This window comes from Megascapheus bottae, chromosome 4, assembly GCF_031878675.1.
Source record: "Megascapheus bottae isolate mThoBot1 chromosome 4, mThoBot2.hap1, whole genome shotgun sequence".
Taxonomy (NCBI): Eukaryota; Metazoa; Chordata; class Mammalia; order Rodentia; family Geomyidae; genus Megascapheus; species Megascapheus bottae.
This window is the reverse complement of record NC_143512.1, coordinates 24,014,965-24,032,351: the sequence shown is the minus strand read 5'-3', so window position 1 is coordinate 24,032,351 and position 17,387 is coordinate 24,014,965. Positions and strand designations below refer to the sequence as shown.

Sequence of the window (17,387 nt, the reverse complement as noted above, 5' to 3'; positions counted from 1 at the left end):
ACTTTACAAATACTTGAATTAGTATCAGCAGTGTAACACAAATCTCATTTATCTTATCAAATACCATACTTCATAAAAAGTTAATAAAACAGTGGTTCACACCTATAATCCTAGATACACAGGAGGCTGACATCTCAGGATCGCCAGCACGGAAAACTCTGAGACTCTTATTTTCCAATGAACTACCATAAATATGGAAGAGGCTCTGTGGCTCAAGTGGCAAAGCACTAGTCTTGAGCTAAAGAGCTCAGGGACAGTGCCCTAGACCAGAGTTCAAACCCCAGAACTGACCAAAAAAAAAAGGTTAATAAGACAAATATTTCAGCAAATGTCTTTTGCTTGTCAACAAAAAAAGTACGTAGGTATGTTTAAATATGTGAAAAACTCAGTCTAAAACTTACGAACATACTACAAATGCCACAAATATTGAATAAGAATGAAGGGAATTTATCAAAGAAAATGAAACATATGCTTGATAAACTGTGTTCCTTGATTCTTCCAAGTAATTGTGAAAAAAATTATAAAATTGGCTTACATCTACCACCCACATCAGTACATTGCAAACTTGATTTTCAATTGTTCTAATAATGATTATTACATTAGGGTTTGAACATAGGGCTATGTGCCAGCTTGTTTCACAGATGCTCTACCTCTTAAGTTACATGCTATCCCTGCTTTGCTTTGAGTTCTTTCCAGTTAGGGTCTCATGATTTTGAATTGAGACTTGCCTGGGATCATAGTTTTCATATCTATGCCTGTAACTGCACTTGGAATACAGATGTGAATCATCATAACACATTTATTTGTTGAGATAGGTTCTGGCTAACTTTTAGCCCAGGTCGGTTCTGAACTGTAGTTTTGGTTTTGTTTTGTTTTGTTTTGTTTTAAATGTCCACCTCCCAACTAGCTGGGATTACAGGCAATGTACAATGATGAACTAAGTAACAACCTGAATCGTCTATGCCATTTGAAACGGAGTTTTAGATGTGAAACATCACAGGGCATCAAAGATAGATGTATAAGTTCCTAGCGTTGAATATATTATCAACAAACTGTAAAATGAGAAGGAAACTCACCTTATTACAAAATTGTGGCTGTCAATCTCCTTTCCACATCCGCTGTCTAGAAGAATGCCAGAATTTCCAACAACCGCACAGGTCTTAAACCTGCGATTTTTCATTGGTGACACTTCTGGTAAGAGGCTGTGCAGATCTTGAGAAATGTTGAGGGTCCTGCGTCGGTCCAGCACATAGTGGATGACATCACCAGGCTTGAAGCTACTCTTGACCACTGAGACGTCACGCTCTGCATCTAGGAAGCGAAGAATGTTCTTCCTGCAAAAATCCAAGCAAAGCTTCCTATTAATGGCAACAGAGCCAGGAGCTGGCAACTCCATTACAGAGTAACATATAAAACAGATTCATAAATGACTAATTTCAAGTGGTCATTTAACCCTCAATTCTATAGGAATAGACTCTATGGGAAATGGAATGGGCTTTAAAATATCTCCCTTGGGCTGGGAGGTTAGCCTAGTGGTAGAGTGCTTGCCTAGCATGCACCAACACCCGGGGTTCCATTCCTCGGTAGCACATACATAAAAAGAAGCCAGAAATAGTGCTGTGACTCAAGTGGTAGAGCTCTAGCCCCGAGAAAGCCCAGGGACAGTGTTCAGGCCCTGAGTTCAAGGCCCAGGACTGGCAAAAATAAATAAATAAAATACCTCCCTTGAAAGGTTTACAATACTTTTATAAAAGAATAATATATATGCCTTTTGTGATAGGAAAACATATTTCATTTATAAATAAGCTAAAGATTAGTTTATTGTCTAAAATACAGTTAACATGAATAGAATTTGCATAATTAAATATTCTGCTAGTGTTATTCTACTTGCTGTAATCATTTTTAATGCTGCCTAGTTAAGGTAAATGGAAATAACTCAAAATTATGCTGAATTAGACTGCAGTGAACACTACTAAAAAGATTTCCCAGTGAATGCAGATTTTTGCATCTTGTAAATATAATTAAAATTGTAGCACTAAATGTGTGTGAAAGCTTTCTTCCAATCTTGAGAGTAGAGGAAGTAATTTGGGCAGAGTCAATGAAAAGATGGGTAGAAATAGATTTGGATTATATATCGCAGAGATAGCTGTTTCTTCTTACCTTTGTACCCTCTTTCTTTTCAGTCTTTGACTCTAATATTTTCCCTGGGCAACAGAAAATTTCCAAGGTTTTAAACCCAAGTCCATTGAGTGCATTATGGAATGGTCATCCAGTTGGTTTTCTTAAACTCAAGTAAACTCAAGTGACATTAAGTTGGGGAAGGAAGGGATAGATTACAATAATTAGAGTAAGTAGTCTCAGCTACTATGTACAGAAGGAATCTTTGTAATATATAAAACTAATGAAATCACAAAACTGGTGAAAATACTATCTAACACCATCACAATTTGTTTTAAAAGTATACATACTACAGGAGAAATAGTGTTGAAATCAGCAACTATGGGTTTATAAATTGAAAAATGACAGAAGTCATTCATTCTGGGAAGAACACAGTGATTCCACACCCAAACTGGGAAAAAAATGTAAAAAGTAGGAAACAGGGCCTGGTAGTTTGGCCTATTGGTAGGGTGCTTGCCTAACATGCACGAAGACCCAGGTTTGATTCCTTGGTAATACATACATAAAAAAAAAAAGCCAGAAGTGGTTTTGAGGCTCAAGTGGTAGAGCTCCAGCCTTGAGAAAGTCCAAAAACAGTGTTCAGGCCCTGAGCTCAAGCCCAGGACTGGCAATAAAAAAAAAATAAAAAACAGAAACTTTCGTAGAGATTCATTAATTTCCATTTATTTGGGGGGGAAATAGTTAATACCTGTCACCTGTAAGTCAACAAAAATTTGTTTCCTGTGAAAACGACAAAGCTGGCTCTAGGGTCGAGACTGCACGGATGTGGTTTGATTGTGAGCTAGATGATGTTATCAATTTCATTTGAGCAGAATTCAAATGGGTTGCTTTTGAAGGTGTATTCAACCAGTATTGGTTTGGCTGCAAGTTTGGGGTGAGCAGGATAGAGATGCAGATAGAAAAGAGGATTTGATAGCTTAGAAATACAGAAGAGAAAAGCCCTTTCACTCTGTCATAAAAGCAACACTGCCTGTCAATTAGTAATGAGAGGGACTTTCCAGTAACAGTGGCTTTTCTGTGACATAAAAAAAATTAGCAGCAAAACACTTTAAAATATGTCTTATAAACACCTTAGTTAAGCATTTTTATTGAATTCATTCTTAGAAAAAATGATGTTAAAAGAATACTAAATGAGTTTATCAATTTAAAAAATACATGATTCTAACTCTTGGAAGAAAATAGGTCCCTTTTGAGTAGCTCCTAAAATGGAAGTGTATTATGAATTTTTCCAATGTAGCTACAGGCTCATCAGTAGATTATGTTTTTAATAGTAGCAGCAACCATGGCAAAAGTGCCTTTCAATGTAACAGCACTGTGAATATACAACAGCATATCAAAATATAAAAATCAAAGGTTTAGGCCAAAAAAATACTGTAAAATTTGCCTTGTTAAAATGACAAAGGAATCATGCCAGTATTTGTCTTTCTTACATATAACAAATCATTTAGTCCATAAATCTTTACATGAAAAATTACCTGAGGTAAGTACATGGAAGATTGAAAACAATTATTATCAGTAGACAATATTGTGACAAGTAAATAATTTTTGAAATTATAGAGTAAGGCTAAATGTTTTTTAAAGTTATAGATGTATATAAAAGCTCTGTGAAATGCCAAGCACCGGAGATATATGCCTGTTATCCTAGCTAAATAGAGGGCTGAGATATGAGGGTCAAGGTTTGATGCCAGTCCAGGCAGGAAAGTCTATAGGATTCTTATGTCCAACTAACCACAAGAAAACTGAAAGTAGAGGTGTAGCTCAAAGGAGTAGAGCACTACCCTGAGTAAAGAAGCTCAGGGACAGCACCTAGGCCTTGAGTTCAAGTCTCATGAATACAAAACTATGTTCTATGAATTAGAGAAGTCCAGCTATTCAGACTATAAGTATGTGAAGAAATAAAAGGATAAAAACCCTATACTCCTGCATGAAGCCCTGAGTTCGATTTCTTGGTATCACATACTCAGAAACATCCAGAAGTGATGCTATAGCTCAAGTGGCAATGCACTAGCTTTGAGAAAAAGTGTTCAATGACAGTGCCTAGGCCCTGAGTTCAAGCCCCAGGACTGGCAAATGTTATGTTATTGAAAACATGAAAAATTTTATACCTAAAACCTATGAACCGAAAAATTCCTAGCTTCACTTAAGTATGCTTTTGCTAACAACACAATTGTTCTGAATTCAGTAGCAAGCTAAACAAATTATTTCAGAACTTAGGAACTCAACTGTACTCCAAAAAACTATAATCAGCAAAATCTAATACCAACCATACAGGCTCTACCTGTACATGTTTACCTAAAATGTGGTCAAGTTAATGACAAATATCTAAAGAGACTTTTCATGTGTGACATAAAAGAGCAATGAAAGATTACTGGTAGGTGTGTAACTGTCATTTGATCGCAATGCATATTTGGAAGTCTGTATAGATAGCAAATATCTACATCTAGCATCTGCTTCAATGGCGTAGATATATGAAACCATCTAAAGAGACATTTCACTCTAAGTGAGACCAAAATTCTTAGTCATAATTAAATATTTGTGAGGCACATTGGCTTAAACTGAAATGGTGGTTTCAACTGTTACACTGACAGGAATAGATTCTGAACAGAAACTTTTCAACTGAATTTTCAAATAGAACTTCCCGTTACCATAACCCATTACCCACCACCAATAGCAGCTGCAAATCCTGGACAATTAGCTTACTACACAATGTTTTCACTTAAGAAATGTTAAATATAGCTACCCTGTGACAAGACACTACTCTTTCCTCTCTGTAAGTTAGTTGTCAACAGCAAGCACACATAGGCTAGCAACAAAAATTCAATTTAAAAGCATTAACCCAGTTAGAAAGCATTGTGTGACCTATCTTAGATCTGGCATGTATCACAACCTGGAAAGCAAATAAGGTTATGAGCCATGTATTAAGAATCAGTACTTGCACACTCTAGGCAGTGACTGAGAACAAAAATAATAAAATTAAGTAAAATGCAGATAAAATAATAATCACTAAATGAGTTCAAATGATAATTGCATACAATATAAGGAATACCAACAGTTTTATTATGTCTACAAATAGATTGTCCTAAAAGATTGTCCTGTCTGGGGCCAGGAACATAGCCTAGTGGTAGAGTGCTTACCTAGCATACATGAAGCCCTAGGTTCAATTCCTTGGTACCACATACACACAAAAAGCCAGAAGTGGTGCTCTGACTGAAGTGGTAGAGTGCTACCCCTGAGAAAGCCCAATGATAGTGCCCTGTCCCTGAGTTCAGCCTCCAGGACTGGCAAATAAATAGATAGATAAAGAAATAACTTCTGAAATTTGTTCTGAAAGGAATTGGGAAATTGTTTATGATTTCTGTTTGTAGGGTCTTAGCTATTATAGTAAAATATTGTATTACTGAAAGTCACACTGAAAGAGAAATTCATGCTTGAATGCCATTTACTTCTTGGACTATCATCTGATATTTGCTCCAGAATTTGGTAAAATTTGATGAGCAATGTATTTTGCTATTTCAGATTTTAAGTTGGCATGTGCTCCATACAGATGTGCATTAATTGTTTTTCTTTTCATTGTTAAAACATATACTTCCAAACCAGTGACTTTTTCTCAGATAAGACTCTGCCTAATAGTCAAGCAGGAATGAGTTTGAATCATATCTGCCACTAAATAAGCTAGATAAGCTTTATGCCTCAAGATAAGTTCTAGAGATCACTTATTTATTAAAAAGTAAGTAAAATATGGTTTCAAAATTGTGTGGGGACCTTTCTCCAATGTAAATCTGTGATTGTATTATCAAGTTCTTTTTGTCATAAAGCCTGTATTAATTTTCAGTTGTGTTTAATTAACCTCTAAGTCTTATATGTTAAATAACTCTGATATGACACTAAGAACTGAAAATATTTTTCTGACTATTCATGTGACTGCTGTTCTGAAGCAAGCTGAGCTCACACATTTCTGTACTTCTGTATTTGACAGTTATAATTTTTTTGGTTTTTATTCAGTATATGAAAAGAGAGACAAAAGAATCAACCTGAATATGGAAAATATGTTGTTACTTACACTTGTTAAGTCAAATAACTGAAGTATAACCTTCACTGGTTTACTCACAGTGAGTAATGAATATTAATGTGTCATTTTTTAACTTATAATAACAAAGGGTAAAGTATTAACTGTAAATCAAAACTTAAATCAATGTAATTATTTTAATTGTAGGGCTAGGTGAAAATACATTAATCCTTTAAGTGTTGATGTCTTCAAAGCACAAAGCAAAATGATTTAGTATATGAGATGTTAAGAATCAGTGCTTGAAGGTCAGGAGTTTAGACTAGTGGTAGAGTACTTGCCTAGCATTCACAAAGACCCAGGTTCAATTCCTCGGAACCACATATACAGAAAAAACTGGAAGTGGTGCTGTGGCTCAAGTGGTAGAGCTCTAGCCTTGAGAAAATCCAAGGACAGTGCTCAGGCCCTGAGTACAAGCCCCAGGACTGGCAAAAAAAAAAAGAATCATATTTGTGTGGGATATTTTGGCTGAAGGAATTAGTAACAGAAAGAGAAAATTATATTTAGGAACATAAAGAAAGATATCTTCAGTAACTATTAAATCACTACATGTCGATAGACAATAGTTTACTAGAAATATAATAAGAGTCTTATTATGTTTAATGATTTTTAAAAGCATGGTCCAATCAGATAAGATGTACAGAAATTAATTATAATGGATAAATAAAATATTGCACAGTAGAATTTGAAAAACTTCCACAATATACATATGTCCCTACATACACTGTCTCTCTCTCACACACATATACACAGATTACAAGGTTTTTCTTAAATGCTGCAAACACAAAGAAAAAAAGGAAAAATACAAAACTCTTGATGACTATTAGTGGGATTTCAAAAGCGTGTTTTAAAACTAAGGAAATCATCTGAATATTTTCTTGCTGTTTAATTAAACTGCTTTATCTACTAAATCAAACCCAATAAAAATTAGCTAGTATGGAATGACGTTTCATTCACATTATCAGCTATTTTAACTGGAAATAGTTCACTTTCCAAGATATAAATGCAAATCTCATTAATTCATGAAATTGCAGTAAATGAACTACTTGGGTCAATTTACATTTAACACTTTTATTTGGATATATTAATAATAAATAATGTGTTTCTGGAATCTTAAGAATTTTTACACGATTTGTTTTTATATAGACAATAGGAAGACACGGTTAGCTACATTAATCAAAATAGCATGAATTATTTCTTTAATATACTTGCTAAATTTTAATTATCCCTACATATCACTGTTTGCCTAGATATAATAACTAAACTAGTATATTTCCTATTTAAAAATACTTAGACATATTTATTGAAAAAAATCTCTTAAAGCAATCATATTTCTCTCTTCCTAGTGTATCTTTAAAAGATAGGAATCATTAAATTAAATGCTGTGTCAATTTATGATCCTACATAAGCCCATTCCTAGGAGGCAAAGTGGGTGAAAAACATAGGAAGGGGTAACAGTGTTGGAGAAGTAATATACACACTAACTTATGAATGTAACTGTAACCCCTCTCTACATCACCCAGATAATAAAATAATTTTTAAAGGCAAAAAATAAAACAACAACCTAAGTCCATTCCTTCTTAACTGGTTCATTTCTCACAGATTTTTGAAATTCAGGTGAGGCACTTGAAGGGAGAAGACAAAGACAAAGTCACCATACACTTATGAGGAGAGAATAAACCGCAAGTGTAGAGATGTCTATCTGCCAGGATCATGCAGTCTTCATGATTGCAATTGAGTAATGCCTTTTTGGAAGAATACAAAGCTGGAGTTGTCAAATCTTTCCATTTCTCAAGAAATTTTGTAATTCTATACCATTATAAGAACTCTGTTGTTTTTGTTTTTGTTTTTGTTTTGTAAGACCTGGGAACTGAACTCAGGGCCTGAGCTCTGTCCTTGGGCTTTCCTCAAGGCTAGTGATCTACCATTTGAGCCACAGCACCACACCACTTCCGGCTTTTCTGTGTATGTGGTACTGAGGTACCTGGGTCTTTGTGCATGCTAGCCAAGCACGCTGCCATTAGGCCAAACTCCCTTCCCCCCAAACTGTGATTTTTAATCCAGGATTTTTATTCTTGCCATCCATAGCTATACTCTAGCCTCAAAATATCACCTGATAAAGCCATCATGCCTGATACTTCTCATTCTTGCACTTGGCTTCCAAATGAAAAAAAGCATACCCTAAACTAAAAGTAACCAAACATAAAGCAATCAACGTTGCTGTGGATAGATTATTGGTTCATCTACCATCACTTCCAGGTCCTAATACAAATTAGCCCACTCAATATTAAAATTGTCTGAGACTCCTTTCTATTTAAGTTTCCAGACATTCTTTCAAGTAAACTTCAACAGGTAGTGATTACTTTGCTCAAATATATTCTATGAGCTGTTTTGCATAGTCTTTATGAGAGTGTAATAAACTTTTCTTCCTAATTGTTTCTAACCCATGTTATGTGTAGGTATGAAGTGCATGGAATCTGGCATGGTAGCAGACAACTATATCCCTAGAAGAAGGATAAAAAATTCATGGCCAGCCCAGGCCACGTTAGCCAGGTAAGACCCTATCTCCAAAGTAGCATGGATAGGGATGTGACTCCAGTGGAAGAGTGCTTTCATAGTATGTGCAGTGAGGCCCTGATTTTAATCCACTAGATGAAGAGGAAAAGAAAGTGAATAGATAATCCAGGCAAATAGCCTGGATTCTGTTATAAAATTTTATGGTAATAGTCAAATATTGAATAATTAATATTTTTCTAATGCTAAAAACTATAATCATTTTATTATGTACAGAAAAACTTTTCCTGAAGTTTTAGAATTCTGATTTACAGATATAAGTCTAAAATGCCTTAATTTAGATATGGCTACCATCAGTGATGTAATAAAACTAGAAAAAAAAGATAGCATGTTTCCTTTTTCCACAATTAGGAAGATATAATACTAATTTTCCTTATTAATAATAGAATTATAATAGAGGAAATTATTTCCCTGGATATATATATGTATTGCATGTTATTTTAAGAGTTTATTTCACCTATAATATATACTCTGGAAAATGTATACTATGTAGACAGAAAATGTATTATCTTACTTTTACCCACATTTTACATAAGCTCACAGAGACATCATCCATGGATAGATCAACTCTACTTAGAATATCAACAAAACACAAGCTGATGATCTGTTTCATCAACTTGAGAAAACATAAGATCAGAATGAAAACTCCATAAGAAAAACTAAAAAGCAATTCTCAAAATACATGCACATGCTGAACAAATTAAAATATTTCAGATATTAGTAGTCAGATGAATATTTTATTCCACTAGTATAAAATATTATATTCAATATTACCATATTCATCTTTAATTGTTTCATCATATAATGATCTATTTTATGGTTTTATATTCTTTAGAGAAGGACATGAAGTGGAACTGGTTCACTTTTTATTAAAGCATTGATACTTAAATTATACATCACGTGTTCAATATGTTTGACAGATCCAACATACTTGAGAAAATGATGTGAAATTTATTATGCCTTATTAAAGAAACTCACCTTATCTCCAGGACCAAAGAGGAATTGATTTTCCAACCTTCTGTGGAGTGCTGGAAGATTGATGTCCCAGCTTTTCGAGTAATTTTATCAGAGCTATTGACAAGTGATCGGCTTAAACTGAGTTCACCATCTCTGAAAGAAAACAAAATGACAAGCTTTGTGAAAGGAAGAAGTGTTTTGTCTAACTAGCACAAGGCATAATCACATTATGGTTTAACAAATGAGACAATGTATTTTTCTTCAGTTAGAAGGAGCAATATAAGCACCAGAACAGTTAACATAATTAAGTGAGATCAAGGGTGATGGCTCTTGCAAGCATCATTCTAGCTGCTCAGTAAGTAGAGATCAGGAGAATCACAGTTGAAGGCTGGCCCTGGTAAAAGAGGTAGCAAGATCCTATCTTAGACAGCAGCTGAGTGTGATTATACTTGATTCCAGGTAGGGAAAAGATACAGGTAGGTGAATTACGCTGCGAAGCTGGACCTGATCACCAACAAAACTATGGGACTTTAGCTGACAAGTAACTAGCTCAAGAAAGGGTTGAGGACTTCATATAAGCTGTAGAACACCTGTCTAGCAAGCTTGGGGCCCTTAGATAAATTCTTGTGAGTCCCTCATGAGAATTAAATGAATATGATTGCATTCCAACATCCTTTTTCAAACAGAAATTATTTTTATATAAAAAAAGCTCTCATGATACTTAAAGAAAATAATTCTTATCCAAGCCCAGTTTCCTGGCTATAGCCCCACCCCCACAAATAAGTTTGCTTGAAAGAAAAAGTATCTCCTCTAAACTGTGACATCCAAGATGATTTTGTTCCCATAAAAGGCACATATGCATAATGCAAAGAAATATTGTTTTGAATTATGGATAGTTTGGAGTATCAAGAAATCCGGGTATATTGTTGATTCTAATGTTTACTAGCTTTGTGTTCATGACCATTTTTCTAGATCACACTGGCCTAACCTTAAACTTGACAATCATAACAACATGAATCCAATATGAAATGACATTAGGGATTAAGTGGTTCTCTATAAAAAATAACTTGTGAAGTATTATTAGTGTTAATTTTTAAAGTTGGCCTCAGAACCAGTCAAAAATGAAGTAGTTCAGGGGAAATAGATGGGAGTAGGAGGAACAAAATTCATTTGGTGACCATCACTCCTAGCATTTTAGTCAGAAATGAAGCACACTTTTAAAATCGGTTTTATCAGGATCATGTACCAAGTGAAGAGGCAGTATTGGATGCTATGATATTGGTGAAGATAAGAGAACAATGATGACACTTATATCATTAGGCTATTTATAGGTAAGTGATAAATTACTCAATAGACTATTTTATTTGTAATTTATTGATGGAAATCCAGACTCTAAGAGTGAAATAGCTTACTATTTAGGATGAATGCACAAAACTCTTTGCCATTTCAATATGTGCATTTATTCCTTTCATGTCAACTTTTAATTTTCAGACTCTCATGATGTGGCTGTAAAGTAACATGATTATTTGTTAGTCATAATGTCTAAATGTGTGTTTATTATGTAGGCAATCCTCTCTGACTATCCATGGAAACATTTCTTGTGTAACAGCTGTTGGATGAAGTCTGTAATTGGAGGCTTAAAGTGTGGTATTTTGGTTCTCATTCTTTTTTAAACATGTAGTTTAAATTTGTACCAGCTCAAAGCATCGTATCAAGCTACTGTCTGTGAAGTTTAGAGCTCTATTAAAAATTAGTATTTTAAAACATCCTACCAATGAAAATATATGTCTCTGGATAGCTGACAATAGTCACTTCATAGAGGTCATCAAGAATGTGAGGAAACATGAGGTGGCCCAGATGTCAAATCTTATATTACACATTTAATAGTAATAATTGCATGTGAATAAAATGTAAATACAATCAGAAGTTAACCTGTACTCTTTTCAGAATGAGTTTCATCAGTCTTTGGGAAGGGAAGGGTCTTTGCAATTTCATACCACTAATAACTGTCCTGATAATATCATTGTCTTTATTCTCATAAACTGCTGTGATTATAATAATAATTTCTGCCTCTCATAAGGTTCTAAAAGATTTCAAACATTGTGGCCTGCCCAATGTTCATCATGATATTGGTGTAAGCGTCTCAAAATGTCCAAAATTTTTAAACTGACTTGAAAAGTTCACATCACATCATGAATATGACACCCCCATGTTTACTACTGTAACTATCATGTTACTATTGATGTTTGAATTGTTTTTATTGAACTGACCATGGGTCACATAACAAGCTTTTAATCACGAGAAAGAGCTTCGAATAAAAGCCTATTTACCAGTCAGCACATTTTCCGTTATCATCAATGGGATTCATGTGTGAGAAGGCCAAGCCAAGTGTTGTCTGAGGCTCTAGGGAAGTTTTTGTATAAACTTAAACAAATACCAAAGGATTTTTCACATGTGATCTTAGTAGCACTCTTGTCTTAGAAAAGACTTCCTTCCTGTGAGTGTACAGCATAAAGGATGTTTCCACCCCCTGATTGTTTCTTATTTCAAATCTGCCCTGACTTTTGAACAGCTGCACTGAAAAAAAGGACTATCTATAAAAATATTCAACATGCATTCTTAAAGGGGAAGAACAAAAAACACTTCAAAGAAATCATTCAACATAAAAGCAATATATTACATAGTCCTGCTTATATGTAAAAAAAAATCTACAAAGACCATTTTTTAGATACCAGTGGCAGAAAAAAATTGTTTTGTTACTTAGTGTTTACTAATAGTTTCCTTTCTCTCTTAGATACCAGTCCAAGCTTCACCTCAACTTATTCTGTCAAGGCTGCAGTACACTGCAAATGTGATTAAATTCACTGCTGGAAATTAGATCCCTAAAGTCCATTGATTCCCATGGAGAGTCTACATGACTTGACTTGGAATGAGTATGCTCCCTTTGCACTAAGTTCAGGTTTTTTCACAGTGTAAAACTTTATGAAAGTAATCATAGTAATCATGAAAAAAAATACACACTAAGTCTGCACATAAGAAGAAAACAACTGTGTGTTTTCATTCCCCAAGAGTAAAACAACTGAAAGTAAAGATGAGATGATTTATCTGAACTTGTGGATTCTAGTACAATTGCAAACAAAATATCTGAAATAAAGCCCAAATCCTGGATTCCTGCTTTACAAAACTGTGGTCTACTACTGCAGATCAAACTGAAACTAACTTGTTGACGTTTGTCATATGCTGAGTGCTTATCACTTATCTGCCCTGCCAGTTTTATTAACTTCCAGGCAAATGCTTGGGTTACTTAATGAAATAAACTAATGCTATAGGATATTTTTTGAAGGAAACACTTCTGGATACTAATAAGGGTAAGCTAAAATCTCATTTGTGATTAACCAGGAAAAGAGTTTTAAGGTAACAACTATTTTTAGAAACTGAAATTTGTACATTTTTGTCTTTATCTCATTAAATGAGATACAGATACATCTTACATGTGCAGATCTTAAAACTCATTTCAATTATAGCTCCAAAGGGCACATAGACCCAGTGAAATTATAGACTCTAATTCCTACTCAGAAAAAGAATAGAAAAAGCCAAAGTCATACCCCTCCATACTCCCAAAGCATTCTGAGTTATACTTTATGTATTAAATACTTGCAGCAACTCTTAAGATTTATGAAGCAAAAGATTAGTTTTGGGTGTTCAGTAATTCTTGAACTTTGGGCCTGGACACTGTCATTTAGCTATCTCAAGGCTACCACTTGAGTCACAGCACCACTTCCAGCTATTTCTATATATTTGGTACCAAAGAATAGAACCCAGGGCTTCATGCATGCTAGGCAAACACTCTACCACTAAGCCAAATTCCCTGCCACTCAATAATTCTCAAACTATTATGGGATTTTCCTTACAAAGCAACAAGAAACAAAACAACAAAAACCTGCTAGTGTTCCTGTAGAAATATGAGAAGTGAATGTTAGGTGGAAAAGTTTTGCTGGTAATCTCTTTCTGTTTAAAACCACCATTTAGCATGCCATATAAGAAAAGTATTGCTACACTGACTGCAGATGGAACTTTCCATGAAGGGAGGACAGAGGTCAACGACATAAAGAAACTGCTTTCTTTTTGAGGAACAACAACAAACCTGCAAACAACAGGAAAGCTTAATCAAAACGTAGGAGGGATGATGCCATATGACAAAAGGATTATAGAAGAGAGGAGCTCCTGACCACCTACAAGGCTCGCAGTGCCCCCCAAAGGACAGAACTTGTCTCCTTCACTTTTTAAGTGCAGAATTGAGCACAGCTCCAGACCCCAACCTTCACCTCTACCGTAGTTATCTCATCTCAAACCTGGGCTGTCCACCTAGCTTCGGGAAGAAGAGAGTCAATGACATAGTGAAATAGTTGGATGAGTGGATTCCTGAGTGGGGAAAAGGAAACACGAGTTTTGCATCACTAGCCTTTCCACTGACTGTTTCGTCCGGGGGTGGGGGCAGGGAACGGACATTAACAACTTAGAAGCCCTTCTCTTTCTCAATATCTGGATATTTGCTCCAGGCAAGGCTAAGTCCAGACAGGAGAAATAGACTGAGGGACAGTGCAGGCTTCCCAAGGCTTCCAGGCAGAGGTGTGAGAAGGGGAGCCAGCTTGCTGCCTGGCTTTTATAAAGGGCTACAATTACGGGCTTTAATTAAGGAGGCGGAGCTGGGTTACTCTCTTAGCAAGAAAAGTGATTTTTTTTTTTTGCCTATTTCAGACGAAACGATTTTGCTTTCTTCCCCAAAAGGCAGTTCTGCTGCTTTATCACCCATTCTTCAGACTCGCTGCTAGCATCCCGGGATGAAGGGATGGGACTTATTGCGCATGGCTCTTCCTGTTTGGTTCATTCAAGAGCCCGCCCCAAGCCTTCACTAAAGAATTGGGAAGAAACCACAACTCAGCTGGAGAAGCCTGCAGGCTGAAGCCCCAGCCCAGACAGCCCTCCACCAGCCAGCTGTTTCCTCCCAAGGCTATGAAAGGCCACCAAGAAATGCCGCCTGTGAAATGTGGGTGTCCTGAATCTGGCCATTCCTCTGGAGGGACTTCTAGTGCGCTCCCACGTTGGTGTCCACAGTTTAGGGGGGCCCAGGGTGGATATAGGGGGAATCTAGGGGGGGAACCCTCCTCTTCCTGCACCCACCCCCAACCAGCGCCCTGCCCACTCTTGCTCTCCAGGGTCCCAAGTCAACGGCCCCGGTCCAGTGGAGATGGAAGCTCTTTGTTCAGGCTCATCCTTGGAGCCCACTGGCTCAGAAGGGGAGGAACAAAGGGCCTCTACCCTCACGCCCAGCCTCCGCCCCTCTCACTGGGGCTCCCACGAGCTCCCACGAGCGCGGGTCCACCACCTTCCAAAGACGCCTTTGTCTACCTGACATCCACAGGTCTGGCGGGGTACATGCCCACGCCCCCCTCCCAACACTTCCTTTCTGACAATTGATTGGCAAGGCAAGATTTTCAAATCCTCCACGTCTGGGTAAAGGACCCCTTGGCGTGTTGTTATTTATTGTTTCTTTTGGTCAAAAGAGACCCTGAAAAAGTCTACTGGTGACAAAAAGAAAAGAAAAGAAAAGAAAACCCCCCAAAAGCCTGTCCTCGTTCGCTTGTCCCCTTTTTACAGTACTGCTGCTTACCTGATGCTTTACAGAAAAGCGATTCCTTGGGTGAGGACTGACTGACCTGCGTTTTGCTCACTTGGATGGGAGGAGCAAGAATACTAAATGGCATGCAATAAGTTGAGCCAGGAGCTTACAAACACACACACAATGACAGCGTCATTCTCCTTCGTTTTAGTAATGTCAGAGAAAAAGAAACACGAGGGCGGCAGAGTTCCCCACGGTGGGTGCCTCTGGAAAAGGGCGGATCACAGCTACAGGACTTCCGAACATAGTTGACTACTGGGTTTTGCATCCTCAGAAAGCACTCCCTAGCTATTCAGCAGCACAAAGTCGCACCACCCACCCCCTGGGTAAACTTCAAAGGCTGGGGGAGCAGGGGAAGAGAGCGGGGAGGAAGGAAGTGTGATATTTAGAGAACTTAACGGGGCAAGGAGATTCTGAATTCAGCTAGGCGAACTCAAGAAATAGAATTTAGCATGTGAAAATACCAGCCACCAGTTCCTTCTAAAACTGTAACCATGACACCAGCGAGTTTTAGCCGTGAAAGAGCAAATAGGGAAGAATCTTTGGCGCTACTGTCATTTCCAACTCAAATTTAAAAATAAATAAATAAATAAAAATCTACATATTTACCACCGGACCCCGAGAAAAGAGCAGAAAAACCACAGGAGACCCGTGTTGTTCTTTTTCTCTCTATTTCTCTAGATAAGGCAGTTAGAGAGGGGTGGGGGGAGAAGCAGCCTTTTGGAGAATAAAGACATCTCGCTCGAGTTCTGCCCACTGGCTGGAAGCCCCAGAGGACACACGTTCTTTGTTGGCAGTTCTGCATTTACTTCTCCTTGGGGGAGAAAAGCACCCAGCGCCAAAGAATAAATAAATAAATAAATAAATAAATAAATAAATAAATAAATAAATAAAACAACTGACTCTACCACACTGGGGCAAGTAAAACTACCAGAAGCAGCACACTGAAGCCTGCATACCACAACAACAGCCTTTGTGATGGCATACATGACACCACCACACCAGCCACACACACACACACACACACACACACACACACACTCGCATCATCACACACCTACTATCCCATTACCGTCTGTGAGCACATTTCATTGATGGCGTGACTTTTTTTTTTTTTTTTGGTTATATCCTGAAAGGAAGCTTTGCATTTACCCGACGAGTTGCGTTTCCTGGCGCTCCTCAGTTCTTGCTATTTCTTTTGTCTTATAAAAGATCAGGAGCAGACTTATGGTGCAGATCGTCCACCTCTTCCTAATGGAGCGCATCTTGACTGCCCGGGAAAGTCCTGCTTGGCCCACTTCCCGCACCTTGGCTGGATACAACAGCTCCGTTTTTGTGGGGTTTTTGGTTTTTGTTTTTGTTTTTAGGGAAATAGTCCACTGGAGTGGAGAAAGGGATCGGAAATTAAAAAAAAAAAAGATATGCGAGGAGAGCGTGGAATGAGGATCCCAACAGCAGGTCGTAGGGTCCTCTCCGGCCGAGCTCCTCCCCAGTCCGCGCCGCCCGCCGCCGGCCAGCCGCTCGCTCGCTCCGCGCCGGCCCGCGCAGCTCCGGTCTCCCCGCGCCGCCTCCCTGGGGCGCAGGTTTCTTTTCAAATGTGACACCTTGTGCCTCGGAGGTGGCGGCCGCTTCTGCAGCTGGGTTCGGGGGCGTCGCTGGCCTTTCCCTCTCGCTAGCGGGGAAATGATGAGCAAAAGCAGCCAATCGCCAAGCGCAGGGGGCGGAGGCTGCTGTTGCCTTGCGAGGCCTCCGGCAGCTCGGATAGTAACGTAGCAGGCTCTGGCTCAGCGCTGTGTGGAGGGAGGAAGCTCACATTCACACGCGCGTGCTCTCTCTCTCTCTCTCTCTCTCTCTCTCTCTCTCTCTCTCTCTCTCTCTCTCTCTCTCACACACACACACACACACACACACACACACACACACACACACTCTTCT

At 37.8% G+C, this 17,387-nt stretch overlaps 1 protein-coding gene across 1 annotated transcript in view; it reads right to left on the bottom strand.

The window, feature by feature from the left end:
- The window catches only part of St8sia4 (ST8 alpha-N-acetyl-neuraminide alpha-2,8-sialyltransferase 4), an 82,978-nt gene extending 65,926 nt beyond the window's left edge, over positions 1-17,052 (bottom strand). The window contains exons 1-3 of the mRNA XM_090331582.1: positions 16,605-17,052; positions 9,794-9,925; positions 1,077-1,334 (exon numbers count right to left, since the gene is read on the bottom strand). Coding sequence (XP_090187708.1) covers positions 1,077-1,334; positions 9,794-9,925; positions 16,605-16,717 — 503 coding nt within the window. The 5' untranslated portion in view covers positions 16,718-17,052. The remainder of the gene's footprint in view (positions 1-1,076; positions 1,335-9,793; positions 9,926-16,604) is intronic.
- Positions 17,053-17,387: the final 335 nt, after the last annotated feature.